The sequence below is a fragment of the Ischnura elegans genome, chromosome 9, assembly GCF_921293095.1.
Source record: "Ischnura elegans chromosome 9, ioIscEleg1.1, whole genome shotgun sequence".
Taxonomy (NCBI): Eukaryota; Metazoa; Arthropoda; class Insecta; order Odonata; family Coenagrionidae; genus Ischnura; species Ischnura elegans.
Window position 1 is genome coordinate 101698043 of NC_060254.1, and position 20066 is coordinate 101718108.

Sequence of the window (20066 nt, forward strand, 5' to 3'; positions counted from 1 at the left end):
ACTTGGTAAATGAAGAGTGTGTTGAATATATGTACATAGGCGTAGTTGGAATGGATGTGAAAGAGTGCATTTAAAAACATTAAAACTAACAACTGCTGCTGTCACTGGCAACCAACTTGCCTAGTATGTTGGCTGAACTTGCTAGAGCCAGTATCAGCACCAGCCCATTCATCATGTGAAAGCTTCCATTTGATTATATTGCACCCAACACCAGCAGCAGTTTTACTGGCAAATGCAAGAACAACCTAACACAGATTCTAGCCATATGCAATGCAAAAATAAGTGGTGAAACAGAGTAAGTTAGGGGAATAAATGGCTGAAATCATACTCAAAATCTGATAGGGAACGTAGATCGTCATCGGTCGTCGTCTCTTCTTCTGACTCAGGGCAGACAGCAGCGGAAATCGTCATTGAGTGAGGGATGTCATCTGTGTGGATTCTTGTCACCCACCCTGCCAAACAAAAGCTTATAAAGTTAGATTGATAACTCATACATAATGTGTGTGAGGATTGAGCAAAAATATTAATGCTTAAACCAAACAAATATAAATAATATGTCACGTGATATTCATATGCATAATATGCTAATTATCCCTTGATGTTTTGCTCTAATTAATTGAAATGCAATGAAACATGGGGTGAAAAAAATATCAGGATTAGAATCTTACTTTATAAACATGAAGCTCAATTTTCAACTATGCCAATTTCAAACTGTACCACCATAGCCAATATAAATCAAGGTATGAAGTATCATTGCTGGCATAGATATTAGAATAAAATTATCCATAGGTTTCATATTTAACTTTTCTCAAGCTGCACAGAGAAAAGTTTGGGGTAGCCTAAAACACTGTATAATCACATGAGTGGCACAACAAATTTCAAAGGATAATTCGAAAGAAAAAAAGCATTTAAATGAACAAATACATTTTTTCACATGCCTTCTAAAACTAAGTCATTAGCTGGTGAATATGCAGTACTGAAAATGGGGATAAACAACCGTCAATCGTGCAAAATAACCGAGCACATAAATTTAATCAACATATATTTAGATGCAGGTTGCTCATACCTCAACATGCACAGTTGTAAACACACCCTATGTCTGAAAAAGATTACAAACCTTAGCATCACCTATAGAATGATAGGGAGCATCCTATTCTGGATAATGTGGCAAAATCAATGACTTTGCCTCAACACAAGTAGCTCATTACACCACTGTTAATCTCCTTGCCAAATTAGGTTGGCGATTGGATACCCAATAGACCATTACTAGCGCTTGAATTGGCTGAAAATTAGCTCATTGCGAGGAAATCAAATTCCTGATTTTTGGAAAGTAATGAACCCCCCTTCCCAAAACAACAGCATTAATCCGCCAACTGAATAACTGAAGGTTTATAAATCATGATGTAGTCATCAGTCCACAAATGCAGAAACAAAGTGAAAGGGACAATTTTGCATACGAAATAGCTCGAAGCATTACATTGATGGATTTACGGGAGAGGAGGGAGAAAGATTCTCCCAAGGAAAAAGGAAGCAAATAATGTCACCAAAATAGACGGAAATAGTGGGAACCTGGAGTTTTTACTCAGCACTCATTCCTTTCTGACAAATATTCTCATGCAGGAATCAAGTATTGCCTTCAGAAAAGAAAATGAGTTTGATTGCAGGTAAAATATTAGTGAAAACTGATGCATTACCTTGATGCAAGACAAAGACAAACTTGTCCAAAAAATCTACATGCATAAGTTGAATATAATTTGAATTAGAGAGAATATTTGCTAGGGATGGGGAGTGATATCAGAGGAGGAATATGAGAGCTCTGTAAGTGCGATGTAAAACAAAGCTAGGGTATTTAGGTATTTTTATAGAGGCATGCAGGGGCGGATCCAGGATTTCTTTTTGGGAGGGGCACAAGCAAGGCCGTATCCAGGATTTTGTTCAGGGGGGGGCACAAGGATACCTCGTAATACAAAACGAACGCAATGATAATGGGACCGTATTAAAAATCTAGCATATTTTTGAGGGTCTGGATCCGCCTATGGAGGCATGATTGCCATAAATTATGTAGATGTGAAAGAAAAATTACACCAGTTTTGGAAGTTTCCTATGTGTTTACGCAAGCAATCAAATGCAAATTTCATGGGGTAGGTACTATCAAAATACCTGCTTTGGAGAATGAAGAATATTCATCTACCTGAGGGAGGTTCCTAATCCATTAATTGCAATGGAAACCCACTATTTTACTACTAAAGCACTACTATTCAAACGAATATAAAAGTATTTAATTTATTTTTTACATTATACATACCAGTGCATGCCGTTTATTGCACCAGAATTTCTTGGCTTAACCTTTCGTAACCACAGCTGGTCACTTATTCATGGGAATGTTAGTAGCTGCTTATAGATTAATGCCCTTACAAAAGTGGCACGCAGAAAGAAATTTTCTTCAGAGAGTATGCTATTTGCCTACATAGACATTTTTCCATCAATTTGCACTCTCTGGGAAACAATACATTTCATTAAGCCACCTGAATAATTCATTTGAAATGTGCTCAAAGTTAAAATCATCTTAGACTAGTGGCAGAAATTATGAACTGTAGCTACCCTCTATAAAACAATGGCATATCATATGGTAAATGTCCCTAAGCCACAGTCTAAACAAACTTCGTTTACACTTTACTTAAGCTCTTCTTCTCAGTCTTCCCAGAAGATGGATTACGGGTAGCCACCACAAGTGAAAAAAGTCAGGGTAGCATAAGGGATAAAGTCCCCAAATCCTGGCTGCATGCCAGCCTGATGATATTAATAGAGCTATCTAGCCAGCTGATTAATTCAATGAATTTACCACCAGCTACACAAAAATTGAAACCCATAGCTCCATTGTCGTAACCGTTTAGAGGAAGACTCACCAGAAGCATTTAAGCAATAATAGGAACAAGGACAAAAGTAACACACCAGAAGCAGCAATAGTCAAACGCCAGAAGAAAGCCTTTCTCCTGAAAGTTAAGGAACATCCAATAAGATGAGAACAGTCCAAGGGGAGTATTCAGAAGAGGGCTCAGCCTTAAAAGCATGATTTTTGTTGCCATTTCGGGTGCATGTTAATCGGTTTTCAAAAATGTCTGCAGCGCAGTGATGGCAGAAGAGGATTAATTAATTATCCATACTTACGAAGTACTGCATGAAACAAGTAACTTATCATTGCACGCAGTCATACCCTCGAGTGCAAAGTTATGGAGAATAAAGGTTGAAATTCGCCAAGAAAAAATTTGCGGCTTGGCAGAGATACGAATCCGAATCTTTAGATTTCCTGTCGGGTATGCTACCAGTTACACCACTAAGCCAACATCGTGACAGCCAAATATCACACTCAGGTTTAAGTGAACAAAGTGTTGACGTCTCAAATCCACATTGTAGCACAGGAAACGGAAGTCGTGCTTACTAAACCACAGTCGGAGACATGAAGAATTTCATCCCTGAGGTGTACATCTCAAAATTTACATTGTAATTCTTGCAATCGTGAGGATTATCACTGAAAAGTTATGAAAGTGATAGACAGCATCATCACGAATATAAATTTCCCTAATCATAGTTTGTTTTCAGTTAAATTCGGATCACTCTGCCCATAGGCGGATTTAAGAAGAATTTCTGCATCTCCCTATCTAATGGCATGGTATCCATTAACGCTGTGAAATCTAAACGGTTGATACGGTTCAGCGTGAAATTGGACTTTTATTGTGTAACACGCCCTGATAATGGGAGAAAAGTCGTCATCCGAAACGTCGGCCTATATGACCGAGTTAACCTGGTTGAAAACCCGAGAAGAATTCATCAATACAATTCACCAGGAGAAATAAAAATCGGTAATCTTTTTTCTGTCCCTCAGAGTGATCGCTCCAGCCATACATTTGAAGGGACCAAAAGGGTGATCGCTCCAGGGGCGCAGCCAGGAATTAAGTCTAGGGGGAGGTGATTTAGGTACAGCTATTACTGACGGGTACCCGACTCTCAGACGTCTGAGGGGTACGGAATACCCTCCAGGGTAAGCGGAACCCACGGGGGCCCTCCCCCAGAAAACTTATAAAATAAATGAATAAATGCTTCAAAATGGAGAGTTTTACGGCTGAGTGAATACTTTGATGTTTTATTTGCGAGTCATCCGTCCTCCAAATATTAGTTACAAAATTTATCACATTAAAATATTTTTATAAAAAATTTCTCTGAGGTCTGGGGGGCGGGTGTTTATACCCCAAAACGCCCCTTGCTGCGCCACTGGATCGCTCGAATCACACCGTCATTTTCTGAATCACACCGTCATTCCCACCGTCCCTTTTCCCATCGCTTATTCCGTCACTTGCCGTATTTACGACTGTCATTTAATTAAAAGCCAAGCGTGTAGTTGCAATCGCTGTTTGCAGCCGTGCGTTATGATTGACTGAGAGACGGTATCAGCAATGAAGTTAGCAACGAAAAAATGGACGTGCCGAGCAGGGGCGCAGCTAGGAATTAAGGCTAGGGGCGGGGGTTTAGGCGCAGTACACTGGGGTTCAGAGGGTGTGGAATACCCGCCAGTGTTAAGCGAGAGGTGCGGGGGCCCCTCCCCTAGAAAATGTTTTAAGATAAATCGTTAAAAATAGTGAGTTTAAAAAAATATTAATCCAATTAAGAGAAATGAATTAAATTGAAAAACATTATCTGAGCTCCGAGGGGGGTTTTGTCCCCCAAACCCCCCCTCGCAGCGCCACTGGTACCGAGTGCTGGAAATAGGGACGGGAATTCCATCCCTGGACCATCGCGGAAAATGATTGCGTAAAATGATGATTTTTTTCCGCCATCATTACGAGCGATCGCTGGAGCTATCGTTCGGATGGGACGGAAAATGGGAATGGCATAATTATATCTCATTCCGAATTGACTCTTACCTCAATATATGAAGTGCCATTGCATTTATTAATTTAAAAGAAGAGCATCCTGAAGACTTATTTTGGTCCATGATTGATCATTTTTTGATCAAGTGTATCACTCTTACATAAAAATAGCAGTGATAATCGCCAAAGCTCATGAAGTCATTGAACCTCTCATCTAATAAACCTTAGTCCTGACTAAAACATGCGGTTTGTAAAATTTTACGCTTTCCCGGCGAACAGAATATTTAAACTTTTCTTTGTATTCCGCGTAGGTAAGATTTTCTAAGAGCGGCGACGTTTCGGGTTCCAACTCGTTACGCATTCTCACGGCTACTGAATGAATATTTGAAGTGACCGTTGAAGCTCAGCATCAGGAGGGGCGGGATTGGTCGAGCCCCGATTGCTGTCGCAGAGGACCGTGGTCCGTGGACCAGCGTAGACTTAGCTCTGGCAAGCATAACTCTTAAAAGAGTTCCATTCCAAGAGCTGCTGATCGAATATCCTGTATCTCAGTTGACATTTTTATTTTCCAGTCTTATCTACTATACCCACACAGAAAATAAACATCTATTAGATATCTAATAGATATCTACAGATAGATAAATAGATATCGAATAGACATCTATCGTAGATATCTATTAGATATATTATTGTCAAAACAGCAGCATGTCTAATAGATGTCTACGGTAGATGTCTATTAGATAACTACTTATCTATATGTTTTATACTTACCTTATCTATATCTATAAAAAATTGTCTCATGCCGTTGCTTGCTGCAATAACATTAGTGAAAAACTTGTCGCCGTATGATCAAAATGAAAACTACAAAAGATACTACCGTGACAAAGTATCAAACCCGGGCCTCCCCGTGTGAGAACCGGACGCGCTGACCAACTGATCCTGTTGCGAAGAGTGCGTTATTTTGCGGTTATATTACGCTTGTTAAAAATACCGCTCAGAAATTAATTAATTACAGCCAAACTAAGGCCCATTCAATAGAACCACTATCAGTTCAGAGATGTGTTCGCCATTCCGAATGCCATAAGTAGCCTCTTTAGTTAAACGATCCCAAAATTGATTTGATCGCCATAAAACTCTGGTGTCATCCCACCTTAATTTAGGGTCCTCATCCACGCTATGCTCGACTATGGCTGATTTTTCCGGTTGACCAAGTTGAAAATGCCTTTGGTGTCCTTTTTCCATGCGTTTCGGAAGAAGTTCATTCATTATCCTTGAGAATGGGTGACGAGTCGGAACCCGAAACGTCGCATGATGGGCTAGAATCGAAAAAAGCTGGCTAAAACCTCAAAAACAATTATTTTGAGCTAGGAAGATGATAATTCGCATACATAATCTCAAATAAATTGTGCAATACTTACCAGATTATATATTTCCTGTATTTTCACGTTAACAATATATGTGAGGTCAAATTTGAACAAAGTTAGCGAAAAAGGACCACCCTCGATTTTCTAAAAATTGCCAACTTTATCCCCATGCAGTGGTTTCATGAATAGATTCATCGACAAAACTGTTATATAATCTTAATTGACAATTCTTTTCCTTCCATTTTAAGGGTTTTTAAAGATTTTGTTTCATCAATAACCATAGATGTATAACAAAAAGGCGGAGCCTGTTTTCAGCCCATTTTTTTATATAAACGTAGAGAAAAAGTAGATATTACCACGAACCTCCGCCAAGTGACTGATATCACTTCGTTCTATGAAGCTTATACATTGTGGATCTAAAGTAAAACCTTGCACCAACCCGCAACCCCGAATTTTAAATCGTTTTTTCGGGCGTGCGGTTGACTCCGGTTCTGGCCGGCGGCGGCGGAGAGTACGGCGACGCGGCAAGCGTGTGGATGCAATATGGTGCACTTTTATATCTGGATAATACATATAATAGTGATAGAAAATAATCACCAGAAATTAAAATTAATAAATATTGCTACGAATGACTCTTATTATGCAATCGCTGGGCACTGCAAGAGGTGCACTGAAAGGTTTCTTTCTTTGAGTGCATTCCATGTACTAGGTACTATGGAGAATGGACTTAAATACAAATATAATGTTGTGATTGAGGCCTTAAGTTAGGCAGTGAAGACTTCTCGGGTTTCAAACCTGGTAAGATACTCCGAGTCAACTTCCAACGTTTCGGTGAGCGACTCGCCCATCGTCCTCAGAGATTCCGGAATTTAATCACTTTTTAATCTCACTGGATTCCTGAATGCCTGAGGCAGATGGGCCGAAACGATGGAGGCAGATGCGCAGAATGTTACCCAGAGCGAAACCAGAGAAATATTCACAGATGATGATGCTTGATGGCGATACTTGGTGGAACTTGGTGACAGGAAACAAAATAAAAGATACACTGTTGTATGTTCCACAGAAATTTACTTAACCGATCCAGGCTTCGGCATTACACTATGTTATTTTCGAAGGTATGAACCTTTGAAAATAAGAAAAGTGAATAAATAATACGAATTTTATAAAAATAAGACATTGCAATATTTCCACTGAGTTTCATTATTACACAACGCGTTTGTGTAATAATGAAACTCAGTTGTGTTTGATAAATTGTTTGTGTTTGTGTTTGATAGATTGTGTTTGATTCAAGTGTGTTTGATAATGTTGTTTGTAACGACGAAACGCGTTGTGTAATAATGAAACTCGGTGGAAATATTGCAATGTCTTATTTTAATAATATTAAGAACTTCCACCATATCGTGCCCAACATCATACAAGAATAATATGAAAAATGAAATGAATAATATGAAAGGTATGAACCTTTGAATATAACATAGTGCAGTGTCGAAACCTGAATTGGTTAAGTAAACTTCTGTGGAGCATTAAACAGTGTATCTTTCATTATGTTTCAAATCTTCACTGACATTGCCCGCCGAGGCAAAAACCAGACAAGCATCTACGAGTCTAATAAGATAAGACATGCGCGCAACCCAGCCATACACAATAGTTCTCAGCTTCGTTTTTCCAGTCCAAACTCCATCTTTCCTCGATGGATATTATTAAAAAGGCAAAATTCGGCAGCTATTTTCATTCCCACGAATATGTGATCAGACCTGAGCCACGAAACGTCGTGCCAAATGATCCTGGTTCATATAGTGGCACACATACGAATGTTTAATTTATCATCGTGAGCCCGAAAGCTTCAATGAAGAAATAATTCTACATCGATCCATGTTTAACTCTAAGGGCAGAAGCAGATCATCTTAGCAAGCAAGAAATGGTTCAATACTCACCAACGCTATTTCTTTTGGTATTGGCTGCACAAACAATTCAAAAGTGAACAACAGTTTAATGAAATCCTGGATGTGTTAACATTTTATTTGCTTCTATATTTCCAACTTTCTTTTATGGTTAATAACACATTAGCTTCACACGCACAGTAACATTATCAAGGGGTATACTTATAATAAGCATAGGGCACTGACACTAAGATAAGGAGTAAGTAAAATAATTTTAAGTACCTCAGCTAGCCAATCCACATTTTAACAAACTGCAACTCTGGAATTCAATTCCAAATAACTGATGAGATTTAAAAGGAGATTTAAGGAAAAATAACCCATTGGGATCTCAAACAACAATTTTTAAAGGGGAAAAGAAAGGCCAAGGAAATAGCATGCATAATATTTTGATGAAGTTTTCACAATGAGTATGTAAATGGTGGGATCACACATCAGAATTTCTCACAGATCATCTCATGAAACATTTATATACTATATTTTCCGTTGAGAATATTATGAATAAAAATGTACTGACCGTTGTAATTAGCAAAAAAAAGAATTAAAGGCAATTCATTGTGTGGCAGACTTTGTTTATAGCCGTACACAGGCATGTGTGCTGCCACCTGAATTAGTAATTCGTAAGGCCACTTTACACGGGGCACGTGCTTGCACAATCTGACGTGTGTAAGAAGGCGCAGTCAAAATTGCGTCGTGTAAAGCGGTGAATTGCAAGAACACATGCGAGAATGCGTGGACGTGGGATGGAAAAATAGCCCCTGTTCTAATTTCGTTCATGAATTAGCGAATTCCACGCCATGTTAGAAATTAATGCAGTTCTAAACTGCGCAATTCCGTGCCTCATGTAAAACGGCCTTTAGGATGGTAATGTAGCCAGAAAATTAAGAACAAAAGTCATATGCTAGCACCATAACGACTTCATATTGGCGATGATAAAATATAAAAAAAAACACCAGCACATCCTACAAAATTAGCACAGAATGAAGGGCTCGAACCAATTTAAAAAGGTTTAAAAATATAAAGAATATAAAAAAGTGGACGGCAGTTATGAGCAGGAAATTTCTCTTATTAAATTTTACAGAAAATTATTCAAAATATTGGACGCATAAAATTTCCAAAAGGTTACCTACTCAACAAGAGCAAGAGAGACAGTCAACAAATAAATTACACATAATAAAATAAACCATATAGTTCATATCGTTTCAAATAAATGGTCAAAGTGTTTGTGCCTCGTAAGTTTAAGTTGCAAGGTATGCATTTTTTACATAACCATAGAATGCAAAAGCGGATCTAATTTCCACATGCTTAACCATGCCACAAAATCCCAACAGATGGTGCATACCATTCAAAATTTTAAATGTCTAATAAACACACCATAAAAGTGACGAAATGTGCTCACGTAAAGGCCTAATGCCACAAGTATTTCATTCATAAAAATACATTTATTTTTGAAGACGAATGATCACCAAATTTCCCATAAAAATTAACACAAATCTTAACTTAAATCCTAAATGAATGACGAAATAAATTAAAAGATGCAAAATTAGGTCACGATTATTTTTCCTCCAAAGAGATAAAATTGTCCAGACCCAAGCAGTACAGAAAAATCATTTTATAAAAAGAAACAATCACTGACGATACGTATTTTATATTACCACAACGTCAACGTCATCATCAACAAAAGTGATATTTAACAATTATGTCATTTTGATCTGATATAAGTAAGTATGAATCGGTGAAGTGATTGATAGCCATTTCGGAGAACTGCTACCATGCGTTGCAATGAAAAATATCAACTAGCCAAATATGGACAGTTACAATTACTCAACCATTTTATCAGTATACATTTTTCATCCATAGAGGTGATATCAAATTTTGATATTCAGAATTATATTTTCAAATCACCGGGAAACATAAAAACACCGTTAACTCTCGCTAAAGTTTTCCTACGTTTCAAGTATTTTAACGAGTAAATTTTACCCATGAAAAAATAACGAAATAAAATTGATATACCTGAGACACAACTGATTACCGAAATTTATTCCAAAAAGGGGAAAATACCGAAGAAAAATTTACAAATATGAGATAAATAGGTAGAGGATTTAATTCATGTATCTTGAACATTCCATACGACACCAGCAATTACAAACGAGTAATAGCTCCGGAAATAGAAACCAAAGTACAAGGGCCGAGTGGGATTTAGGCGATCTCCTAAATGGATTTAGCCTTCACCCATCTAATTAACACAAGAGCCTAATTTTTTCACGGGAGCGCATAAGTACGGAAAATAGGAGCGGAAGAATATTTCGAAGAGGCTAAAAAAAAATAATACTTAACTGTGAGCGCAAAAACCTTGGCGGAGGGATATTCCGCAGATAAATTTACACCGAGTATTTCTTATATTATTAGGCAAAAATAAACATGGAAAATAAATTCAAATAATGAGCAAATAACATCGACATAAAATGGTAATGTGATCCTTAAATTCCATTGGGAATATTTTTCCAAATAACTTGAATCAAAAGAATAATGAATGAGCAAAGCATTAAAAAAAAATTCACACAATGAAAGAATCGTTTTCTCTTAAAAATTTAACTAAATTCAATTTGGTTCTCTCATTTGAATGAAAAACCATATGAAACATGACGCAAATACTTTATTTACACAGAATAATTATGAGTAATGAGAATCGAAAGAATAAATATGAGCAATATACGCGTGTTAACGACCATTCGCTGATAATGATGATATTACAGCTCTTACAACCCAACTTACCCAACACAAATTACAGAAACCCTAAGTTATATATACGTTGATTAATTCTTGAACTCTTAAGGCACGGAGGCGTTGAGAAAGCAATGCAAAATTCAATCGGCGATAAAATAAAACAGAAGAATGCGGAAGAGAGAAACCGATAACAGGCCTTGCGCTATGGTCTCTACGAGGAGTGAAATTGGAACAGGAGAATCTTTCACCTTCACAGGAGGTAGGACACGAAAGAAATTCCAATGGGCACAACTCGCTTACTCACTGATTTAATTCAAAGGTTGGTTTGGCTTGCACTTAAGAGGACTTTTTTACAGGGGTGCCCGAAGATTTACCCGGGATATAGAATTATTCAAGTGCATAAGGCTCAGGGCCAGTGGCGTAGCCAGGAATTTCGTTCGGGGGGGGGGGGGGGGTCCAAAACCAGGGGGGAACATTTTTGAGAAACAGGGAACTAAGTCGAGGACGTTAAACTAATTTTAACACTTTTCATAATCGAAAAAACTTCATTTTTTAAAGCAGTCCTTCGTAAATTCATGATTTTTCAGTATTTGGTTTTCTTTTTTGATGAAAAAGTAAGTCCGCTTTTATATTTCGGGGAGGGGGGGGGGTTCAGACCCCCCCTCGCTACGCCACTGTTCAGGGCTAACTATAGAAACTGCCATGAACAAGTGTGAGGGTGTATTTCTTATCCCAACTTCTTATTTCTATAATTAATTAGCAAATGTTCAAGGATTTTAAAATGATATTATACCGTACCTTTCGATCACTTAATTAAAATAAAATACGAGTCACATAGACTTAATGTATGATAACATCAATAATAGATCGATCACTAAGCCGCGTCGCGCCGCAGCCATAAAATATATCGGGTGGCTTGAACGGATATAATTATATTTAAGAACATCAATGAGCACATCGCACTACTGAATCATTTTTAAAATTATAAATTCCGATCTTCTTCTTCTTCTTCCTTCCAGGATTAGGCTACTAAGCCTGTTCCGGCTCCACATCACCATCTTTTCCTTGGTCTTCCTATACTTCTCTTGCCAAATGGTTGATATTCCATTGCTTGCTTTGGAATTCTTTCATTTGGCATTCGAAGTAAATGTTCTTTCCATCTATGTTTGTATTCTTTTAATTTGTCAGTGACTGCTTGGACACCCAGTTCATCTCTTATTTGAGTGTTTCTTATTTTATCCAATATTGTGCAACCTTTAACTGATCTTAAAAATTTCATTTCAGACGATTCTATCTGCCTTAATTCCTTCTTTTTTGTTACCCAACATTCTGATCCGTAGAGTACAGTAGGGACTGCCATCACTTTGTAAAATTTTATTTGTGTTTCTTTTCTTGTTTTGTTCTTCAGAGTTCTTCTGATAGTGCCACATATTCTCTGGAAAGTGTTAACCTTATTTATAATATCTTTTTCCTCGTCATATGTTATGTCGCATCCTAAGTACTGGAAGTGCGACACTTGCTCCAGGACTTGATCCTCAATAACAATTTTTGTTCTTATCGCGTTGCTTCCTAAAAATGCCATATTCTTTGTTTTGTTTTTTGAAATTCTCAGGTTGTATAGCTTGCTCAACTCGTGTAGTCTGTGTACTGCCATCTGGAGTTTGTCCTCTTTATCTTGTATTATAACCAGATCGTCAGCAAACAGCATCGTATTTAAGTATTGAGATGGTCCTATTTCTATGCCTGGTGATACATTATTCTCTTTCCACATTCTTAGAACGTCATCTATATATAGATTAAACAAGGTTGGGGATAGGCTGCAACCCTGTCTAACTCCTCGGTTAATGATAATTTCTTGGGTGATCTGTTTCCCTGTGTCAATTACAATTCTGGTGTCTCTGTATAGACTCTGGGAAGCTTTTATCAGATGTCTAGGAAACCCTCTTTTCTGCATAACTGACCATAACATTTCTCTATTTACACGATCGAATGCTTTTTCAAAATTTATGAATGCCAGATGCGTTTCCAGATTGAACTCTCTTCGTTTTTGAATTATTTGTTTTAAAGTAAAAACATCGTCGATGCAAGATCTTCCCTTCCTAAATCCAGCCTGTTCTTCTAATAAAATGGCATCAGAGATAGCTTGTAGTCTAGTATTTATTATTCTACTGTAAATTTTGTATGCAGTATTTAGTAGGCTTATACCTCTGTAATTCTCTGGATTATTTCTTTTTCCTTTTTTAAACAATGAAACAACCTTCGCCACATTCCAATCCTTTGGGATTTCAAGCTTTTTCCAACACATGTTATATAGATGGAGGATTCTTATTTGTAGGGATGTGCCTCCATATTTTATCAGCTCTGATTCAATTCCATCTATGCCAGCAGCTTTCCTATTTTTTGTCTTATTCAGAGCACATTCTAGTTCTTTCAAATCAATAGGGTCTACTCCTATTGTTTCCTCTGGAGTGTTGATCGTATCATCTAATGTTGGATCATACCATAATCTCCTATAGTGTTCTATCCATTCTTCCTTCGGTATAACATTTAGTTGGGCAGTATCTTTCTCTGATTTGTTGAGTTGTTTCATCAGTTTATATGCTATTCCGATAATGTACGAAAATAAAATAAAAATACTTAAGATTTATCGTGTGCTGGCGCGTAAACAGATATATGGCTTCAGTCCACAACGAAAAGGACAACAATTAAAAACCAACTCACGCATTATACTCGAAATTAACTTTGATATCCAAAAATTATAAGGGATTAAAATATTCGCCCGTTGCAAAAAAAGTCCAATTTTAATTAGCAAGTCAACGAACGGATTCGGAAATTTCATAAAATTGTGAAACACTAACGAGGAGTGAGATCAGTTGGAAGGGGTGCGCGTAAGACTGTATCCTCGAAATATTTTGGTAGTGGTTTGAACTGTTACACACCCTCGCTCGCTACGTGATATATACGGTATATTTACCACTCATTCGTTTATAGGTCATGTAGAGAGGAAAACTAAAATTAGAATATCACTCAGCACTTCAGCCCGAAGGCTAGTTTACATAGGTGATAGTAGAGCTCATCCGGAATCAAGTAGTAAGTGTGAATCTACCCCGCAAGCTACCTAAACAGGGAAGCGGATACCAGCTGTCAAAGGAAATTCTCTAACGAAGTTCCGACTAGCATATATTAAAGCACTTTCCCTGGTCGGGGGAAAATTGTATTCCTACTTATCCATTCGAAAAAATATCTCTCTTAATTTGTCGTTTCTGTTGGACCTGGAAATATATTGGGATTCTAATGTGATCTTCTACTTGTCCCTCTGAGAGATATTTGTCCTCAATTGCTTAAGAAATTTCCTAGCGCCCCAAGTTAATTCCGTTTGTTAATGGATTAAGAGATTAAATAAAAATAAGGGAAGTAACTGCTCCCAGAATAAATGAAAGAGAACTCTAAATTTTGATGAAAAATCAGGACATATGAATAACAAATTTTAATGAAAGGAAAAAAACACCCTCACACCGTAAGAAGGGAAAAATTAATTTATTTACGAGCTAAGTGCGATTACATGAAGGTGCGTAAATATATAAAAATAATACAAGTCTGGCTTCGGCGCATGACGAAGTTATGGAAGGATAGGAGCATATTCATACATTATATTAATAGCTACCTTCGCTCTAAAATTAATTAAAAACGAAAATGGCCGCCTCAATAATACGTTCTAATTTTAGAGACTAACAAAATGTAGAAAATAAAAAAACTTCGCATCGATAAAAGGGAATAGCTTTTCTAGCGTTCAGGATAAATGAAAAACAAATTTAAGAGCAGAGTACGTATCATTCAAATCTTTTTGGGAGAAAAAATATGGAAGCTCACGATGAAGAAGAAAGAAAACAATAATCTAAGTCGATCGAATAATACACTATCATTAAGTAATATTACCAATGTCAATGCATATGCCCACCCGATGTTAACACCTATGCATTGAAACTAGCATTCATATTTTGATTTTCAAATTTCAGTGTTTAGAAACATAGCACTTTTACTTTGTTACTTCAAAAATCAATTATTTCAAAGGGTAATATTGATGGCTAAGTTCTAACAACACGTATCTCAAAAATAGCAACTTTTCAGGAGAGCAAAAAAAACGATAATTTTTTATTACTTGTACACCGAAATTAAAAACCAAAAGTTCATAAAATTGAAAAAGAAGCATTTATTTACACACCAAGAGTTGTTTTTTGCTTTTGTTTTATTTTTTTAATGTTATTACACTCTGTTTAAGAGACCCGTCTCAAACGGGCCGAATTTGAGAGTCGTGCTGTTAGCACTTAGCCATCGATGTGCAGATCAAATTTTATATTAGCACTGGGCATATATTCTATCGGTTCACTAAATTTCAATTCATCTCTGTCATTCCGTTCACCCGCCGACCTTAATGAGCCAAGGGCGATGACGCTCGACTTCCTAACCATTAGAAAGGTCTAACTGTAATTGCCCTAGTAATGTCTTTCTACTCACCAGAATTATCGCGAAGGTTGCTGGCTTCTGTGTGGAGGCTGAAATCTAGGTTCGGGCACAACTTGAGCCGCATGCGGGACGAATTCTCGTGCTTCGACAATTTCCAGTGCCGTTCCTTGGGTACCCTGCGAAGAAAAACAAATTTCACATCAGTACAGCGAAAAACACAGCTTTTTATGGTAAATATTGAGCGCAAGTCTTTGCCTTCCAAATAGTCCCCAATTTTTTTCATTCTTTGGGTGCGATTACAAAACACCGAAGTTGCCACAATAATGGGTTCAATCAAAGATTTAATCTCTAAAGGCTAAATCCTGTAGATGGTGATATTAAAACCTGAAACTCGGGCTAAGTAGTACGCTAATTGTATGAAATGTACTCAACATCCACATTAAATTGACAAAAATTCATATCAATCTATGAACTTGCAATGTCTTTGAATTCAAAACCCCAGCTCTAAGGAGTATTAAAAAAAAAACAGACATAAAAACGTACAGATAAACAGATGAATTTAAGGTTATTATATTATTTTTCGTACGATGGTGCCCAAAAACACTCTACAAGTTATATTTAAAACATTTCGGGAGGAGAGGGGGCTCTGAAACCCTTGATCGCTTCCTATCTATAGCAAAATGAGATGTTACCCTTACAAATCCAAATGATGACAACATCAAGTTCTGAGCCTTTGGCAAAGTAGTTCTCTAATTCTATGACCAAGTCTCTAATAATAAAAACCATAATAAACTAACATGGATCAAGATGCAATACAGGACAAAAATGCCAAACCAACCATGTGCTCGTGCTCGATTGAGCAAAGAATGATGGCCCACAGTCTCAGAAGTGAAGTCCTAGCAAACACTCGCGGCGTAGCGCAGTAGACAATTTTGAGAGAGGAGAGGCCTATTCTGCAGTTACCGCTAGTCGTGGGTGGAAAGTTAAGAGCTAGTGGGCTCTTGCTTTCAATTTTTCAGCCAACTTTTACACTTGTGATAAGATTTCGATGAGTCCAACTATTTTTCGGAGGGAGCCCTGTCCCTTCATTAATGAAGCCGGTGAAACAGGAATTCACATTCGCGATTACGAGTTCCCTCATATTCAAAACTTTTCAATGATATTACTAGCGATTGTAAGCATTAAAATGCAAATATTTACCATTTAAATATTTCACTTAAATGTTAACAAATGCATATAATATTTTGAAGAACTATTTTATTGCATTAAAACCATTATACAACAATATTTTCACCAGTATTTATCAATTTTGCAAACATTTATACTTTGGGCGTACTAAAGCAATTAATATAAACGGGTCATAATTTCCTATACATTTTGAGTCATTCTGAGTTACTCAGCCTTTTCCTTCTCTCGTTTTTGCAATAAAAATATAAATTTCATATGTAATAACACACATACTATAATAAACATTGTGTGGACAGCTTTTGAAAGAAATACATGGACTTGATGGAACGGATACAAAAGACATTTCTTGGAGTTATTTTCTATAGGGAGTATAAAGTATACCCAATAAACAAAAATCATATAGGTATCATAAAAAATTTCCTAAATTTTTATGGAATTATGTTAATTAATGCAAGAAGGAAGAGTACAGGACTTAAGTTTTTATATGAAATAGTAAAATATGGAAAAGACGGAGCTATTCTCCATAAATTAGATTTTTATGTTCCGCAATATAACCAAAGACGCCAGCAAACCTTCCTCATTCCGTTTACGAAATCAAAATATTGCTGCAACTCTCCCCTAATAGGAATATGTAGGGATTACAACACTATGTGTAAACAGTTAGATTTATCATGGGATAAAAATGTATTTGTATCTCAGATAAATATCATAATTAAGAATAATATGTCATTGTAACCTGCTAAGTATGCATTGTTGAACTTTATTTAATATTTTATTTGATGATTATTGTAATAGTTTAATGTAACAGTGTGTTTATAACTTATTTTTACGTTTTTTTGGTATATCTTTTGTAAAGTGTTTTGTAATAAGCTCTTTTTTAAATTTTTTCCCTTGGGTTTTTGGGAGAGAGTAAAATAAATAAAATAAAAAATAAAATAAAACATGTTATTAAATTATAATTTCTGTTGTTCTTTCATTAAAACACAGTTTAAAACGAGCTTTTATTAATCAACACCAACACGCCTGCCATCAGCTAAAAATTTCACGATTGAAAAAATGACATATTTATAAGCTTATAGAATATTAAAAGTCTCATCACATGTAATAATAAATTCAAGAATAAATGAAATGTTTAATAAATATTTAACAGTTTAAATGTTTAAATAATTATTTTATACGGGCGATGGGGAATTGCCGGTCTGAGAACGTTAATGTGCGAAAGATGGCTACAAGCGGCTGCGCAATAACCCACAATCTGAGGCTAACACTGAAACCTCAACTTCAGGATTATTATCTTAAATGAAAAAACTTGACCCATGAAATACGTTTGAATCAATTTTATCATATCGTGATTCCTATACTTAATCGTGTTGCATTTAATTAAAATAAATGTTACAACCAATGTGAACAACATGAAAAAAAAGACTATCATCGAAGTCGGCCAATCATACCAATCACAACTTCTCGGATTTTCCCCCTTCATCCACATCTATACACTACCACGCGAGCCGCCTAAACAAGCGAGTGGCGGGGGGTGTCCAGACTACAAAAAGAAAGGACGAAAGACCGTGGAATAAACACTATAATATAGAAATATTCTTGTTGTGTATATTCACTCTGAGGTTAAGAGCACGCCGCTAGCCAGGAGTACTATAGGAGAAGGGAAGGCGTGGGTTGGGATGTGTTGACCGCGTATCCACCGTGGCCAAGTAGGCCGGCCGGCAGTCGTCCGAAGGCAAGCGGAGCGCGAGCCGTGACCGGACTAATCAAACGGGCGAGTTCTCACATGCGGCGATGCTACCGCCGGATTCCCCAATCGACTCCATATTGCTCAACCCTGGCGGCAATCGAGCAGTTATGGAGGATGGACTGTTTTTATCATCGTCCACGCTCAGGGGTGTGGGACGGGCTTGACACGTGCTGAAGCGTGCCTCCGAACGGGGATAGAATTGACGATTCCAGATTACTTCATCGAAAAATCGAAGAAAAAGATACAAGGAAAACTTATTGGTTGAGTAATGAAATGTAACGACATACCGTTAGACACATACGAGGTAACCCTTTGTAAACATCCATGATCTGGTGACTCAATGTCACAATACAATGGCATGTCTCCCACTTTATATTTAAATATTTTACTAAAACTTTTCTAGCATAACGTACGTTTTTCACATTAGTGCCAACTCAGCCGTGTTAATGATATAAAGACTTTATTTTAACGATTGAGTGGCCAGGAAAAATCGAGCGTGAAAAATATCGCCTCACCTATTAGAACGTTTCAGTTGCATTTTTAACATGCGGAAACATTATAGTTATTTAGGCTGGAGTTAAAAACTCTGGCTATCGTAACATACTATTCTGGTGGTCCCTTTTCGCCTAACTCCCAAACTACAGGATGCTGGAATCCATAGAAAATCAACGTGAACGCATCCGTTACGATCGGATGCGTTCATGCGTAATTTCTCATTAAAATAAAATATGCTCCTATAGTTTATAATGTAGCTCCTGCAGTTCTCGATATAAATAAGCAATCAAAATCACTTAGATAAACCGGATACTTAATTTTTAATAATAGAAATATTATTAATTGGTTAACCCGTTAACGCCTGAATTAAAAAGTTTCTGCAATTTTTGTGGTAATTATGTATCTAAGTGTTAATGAAATTCTGAGCCATTAGGTGCCAAATTGATTCTTTTACCACTAATAGTAACGCCTAGCGGTACCATATGGTACCACCAAAATATTTTGCATCATAACATTTTTTAACGCAAATTTTAGGCTCACATCAAATAAATATACTTTATATGAGATCTACATGTTATAACAATCATAATTACATAATAAGATTTTTGTATTAACAGTAGGTACATGAGGCGTAAGCAAAGAAAATCGAAACGCTTGCTCTAAAAATTCCATTTTTTTGGGGTAGTTGATAATTCCCAATTTTCACACGGCCCTAAATGGGTTTATTACAGCTTTAAAATTGCAAACTTTTCGGTAAAATATTATTAAAATTTTTTTAATTAATTTAAAACCCTAATAAATTACGATAAATGACAAAAAAGTTACGTTTAGCACTGCAATATCAGCTGGTACCATTTGGTACCGCTAGGCGTTAACGGGTTAACGTCACTTTTGCTGAGCTTTCATCTCATTCCCTAAGTTTATTTATTGAATATCATAGAATAATGCAATTCTACAATCGTTATAAAATTTCAATTTCAGTAAGTACTAATACAAACTATATGAGCCTCAAAAGTGAATTCTCTCACTTTCCCAACTTCTCACTTTCCAAATAGGAATATTCCTAAGGTTACAGGCCGAAAATAAGGTCAATTTTTTATCCCTACGCAATAGCTTTAGATGAAATATAGGCATTCGTTATGATGCATTCAACTAAACGCTTCAAAGGAGTCAACAATCGTTAAGACTTGAATAAATATTATTTTGCTGAAATTCAGAATTGCCATAGTGTTTAGAAAGGGTGCATCTCTAACTAGTATTGCAGGAGATTTTGAAG

At 36.7% G+C, this 20066-nt stretch overlaps 1 protein-coding gene across 1 annotated transcript in view; it reads right to left on the reverse strand.

Moving 5' to 3' along the window:
- LOC124165820 (neurobeachin-like protein 1) overlaps window positions 1-15529 on the reverse strand; it is a 34923-nt gene extending 19394 nt beyond the window's left edge. The window contains exons 1-2 of the mRNA XM_046543345.1: window positions 15409-15529; window positions 329-452 (exon numbers count right to left, since the gene is read on the reverse strand). Of these exons, the coding sequence (XP_046399301.1) occupies window positions 329-452; window positions 15409-15481 (197 nt within the window). The 5' untranslated portion in view covers window positions 15482-15529. The remainder of the gene's footprint in view (window positions 1-328; window positions 453-15408) is intronic.
- Window positions 15530-20066: the final 4537 nt, after the last annotated feature.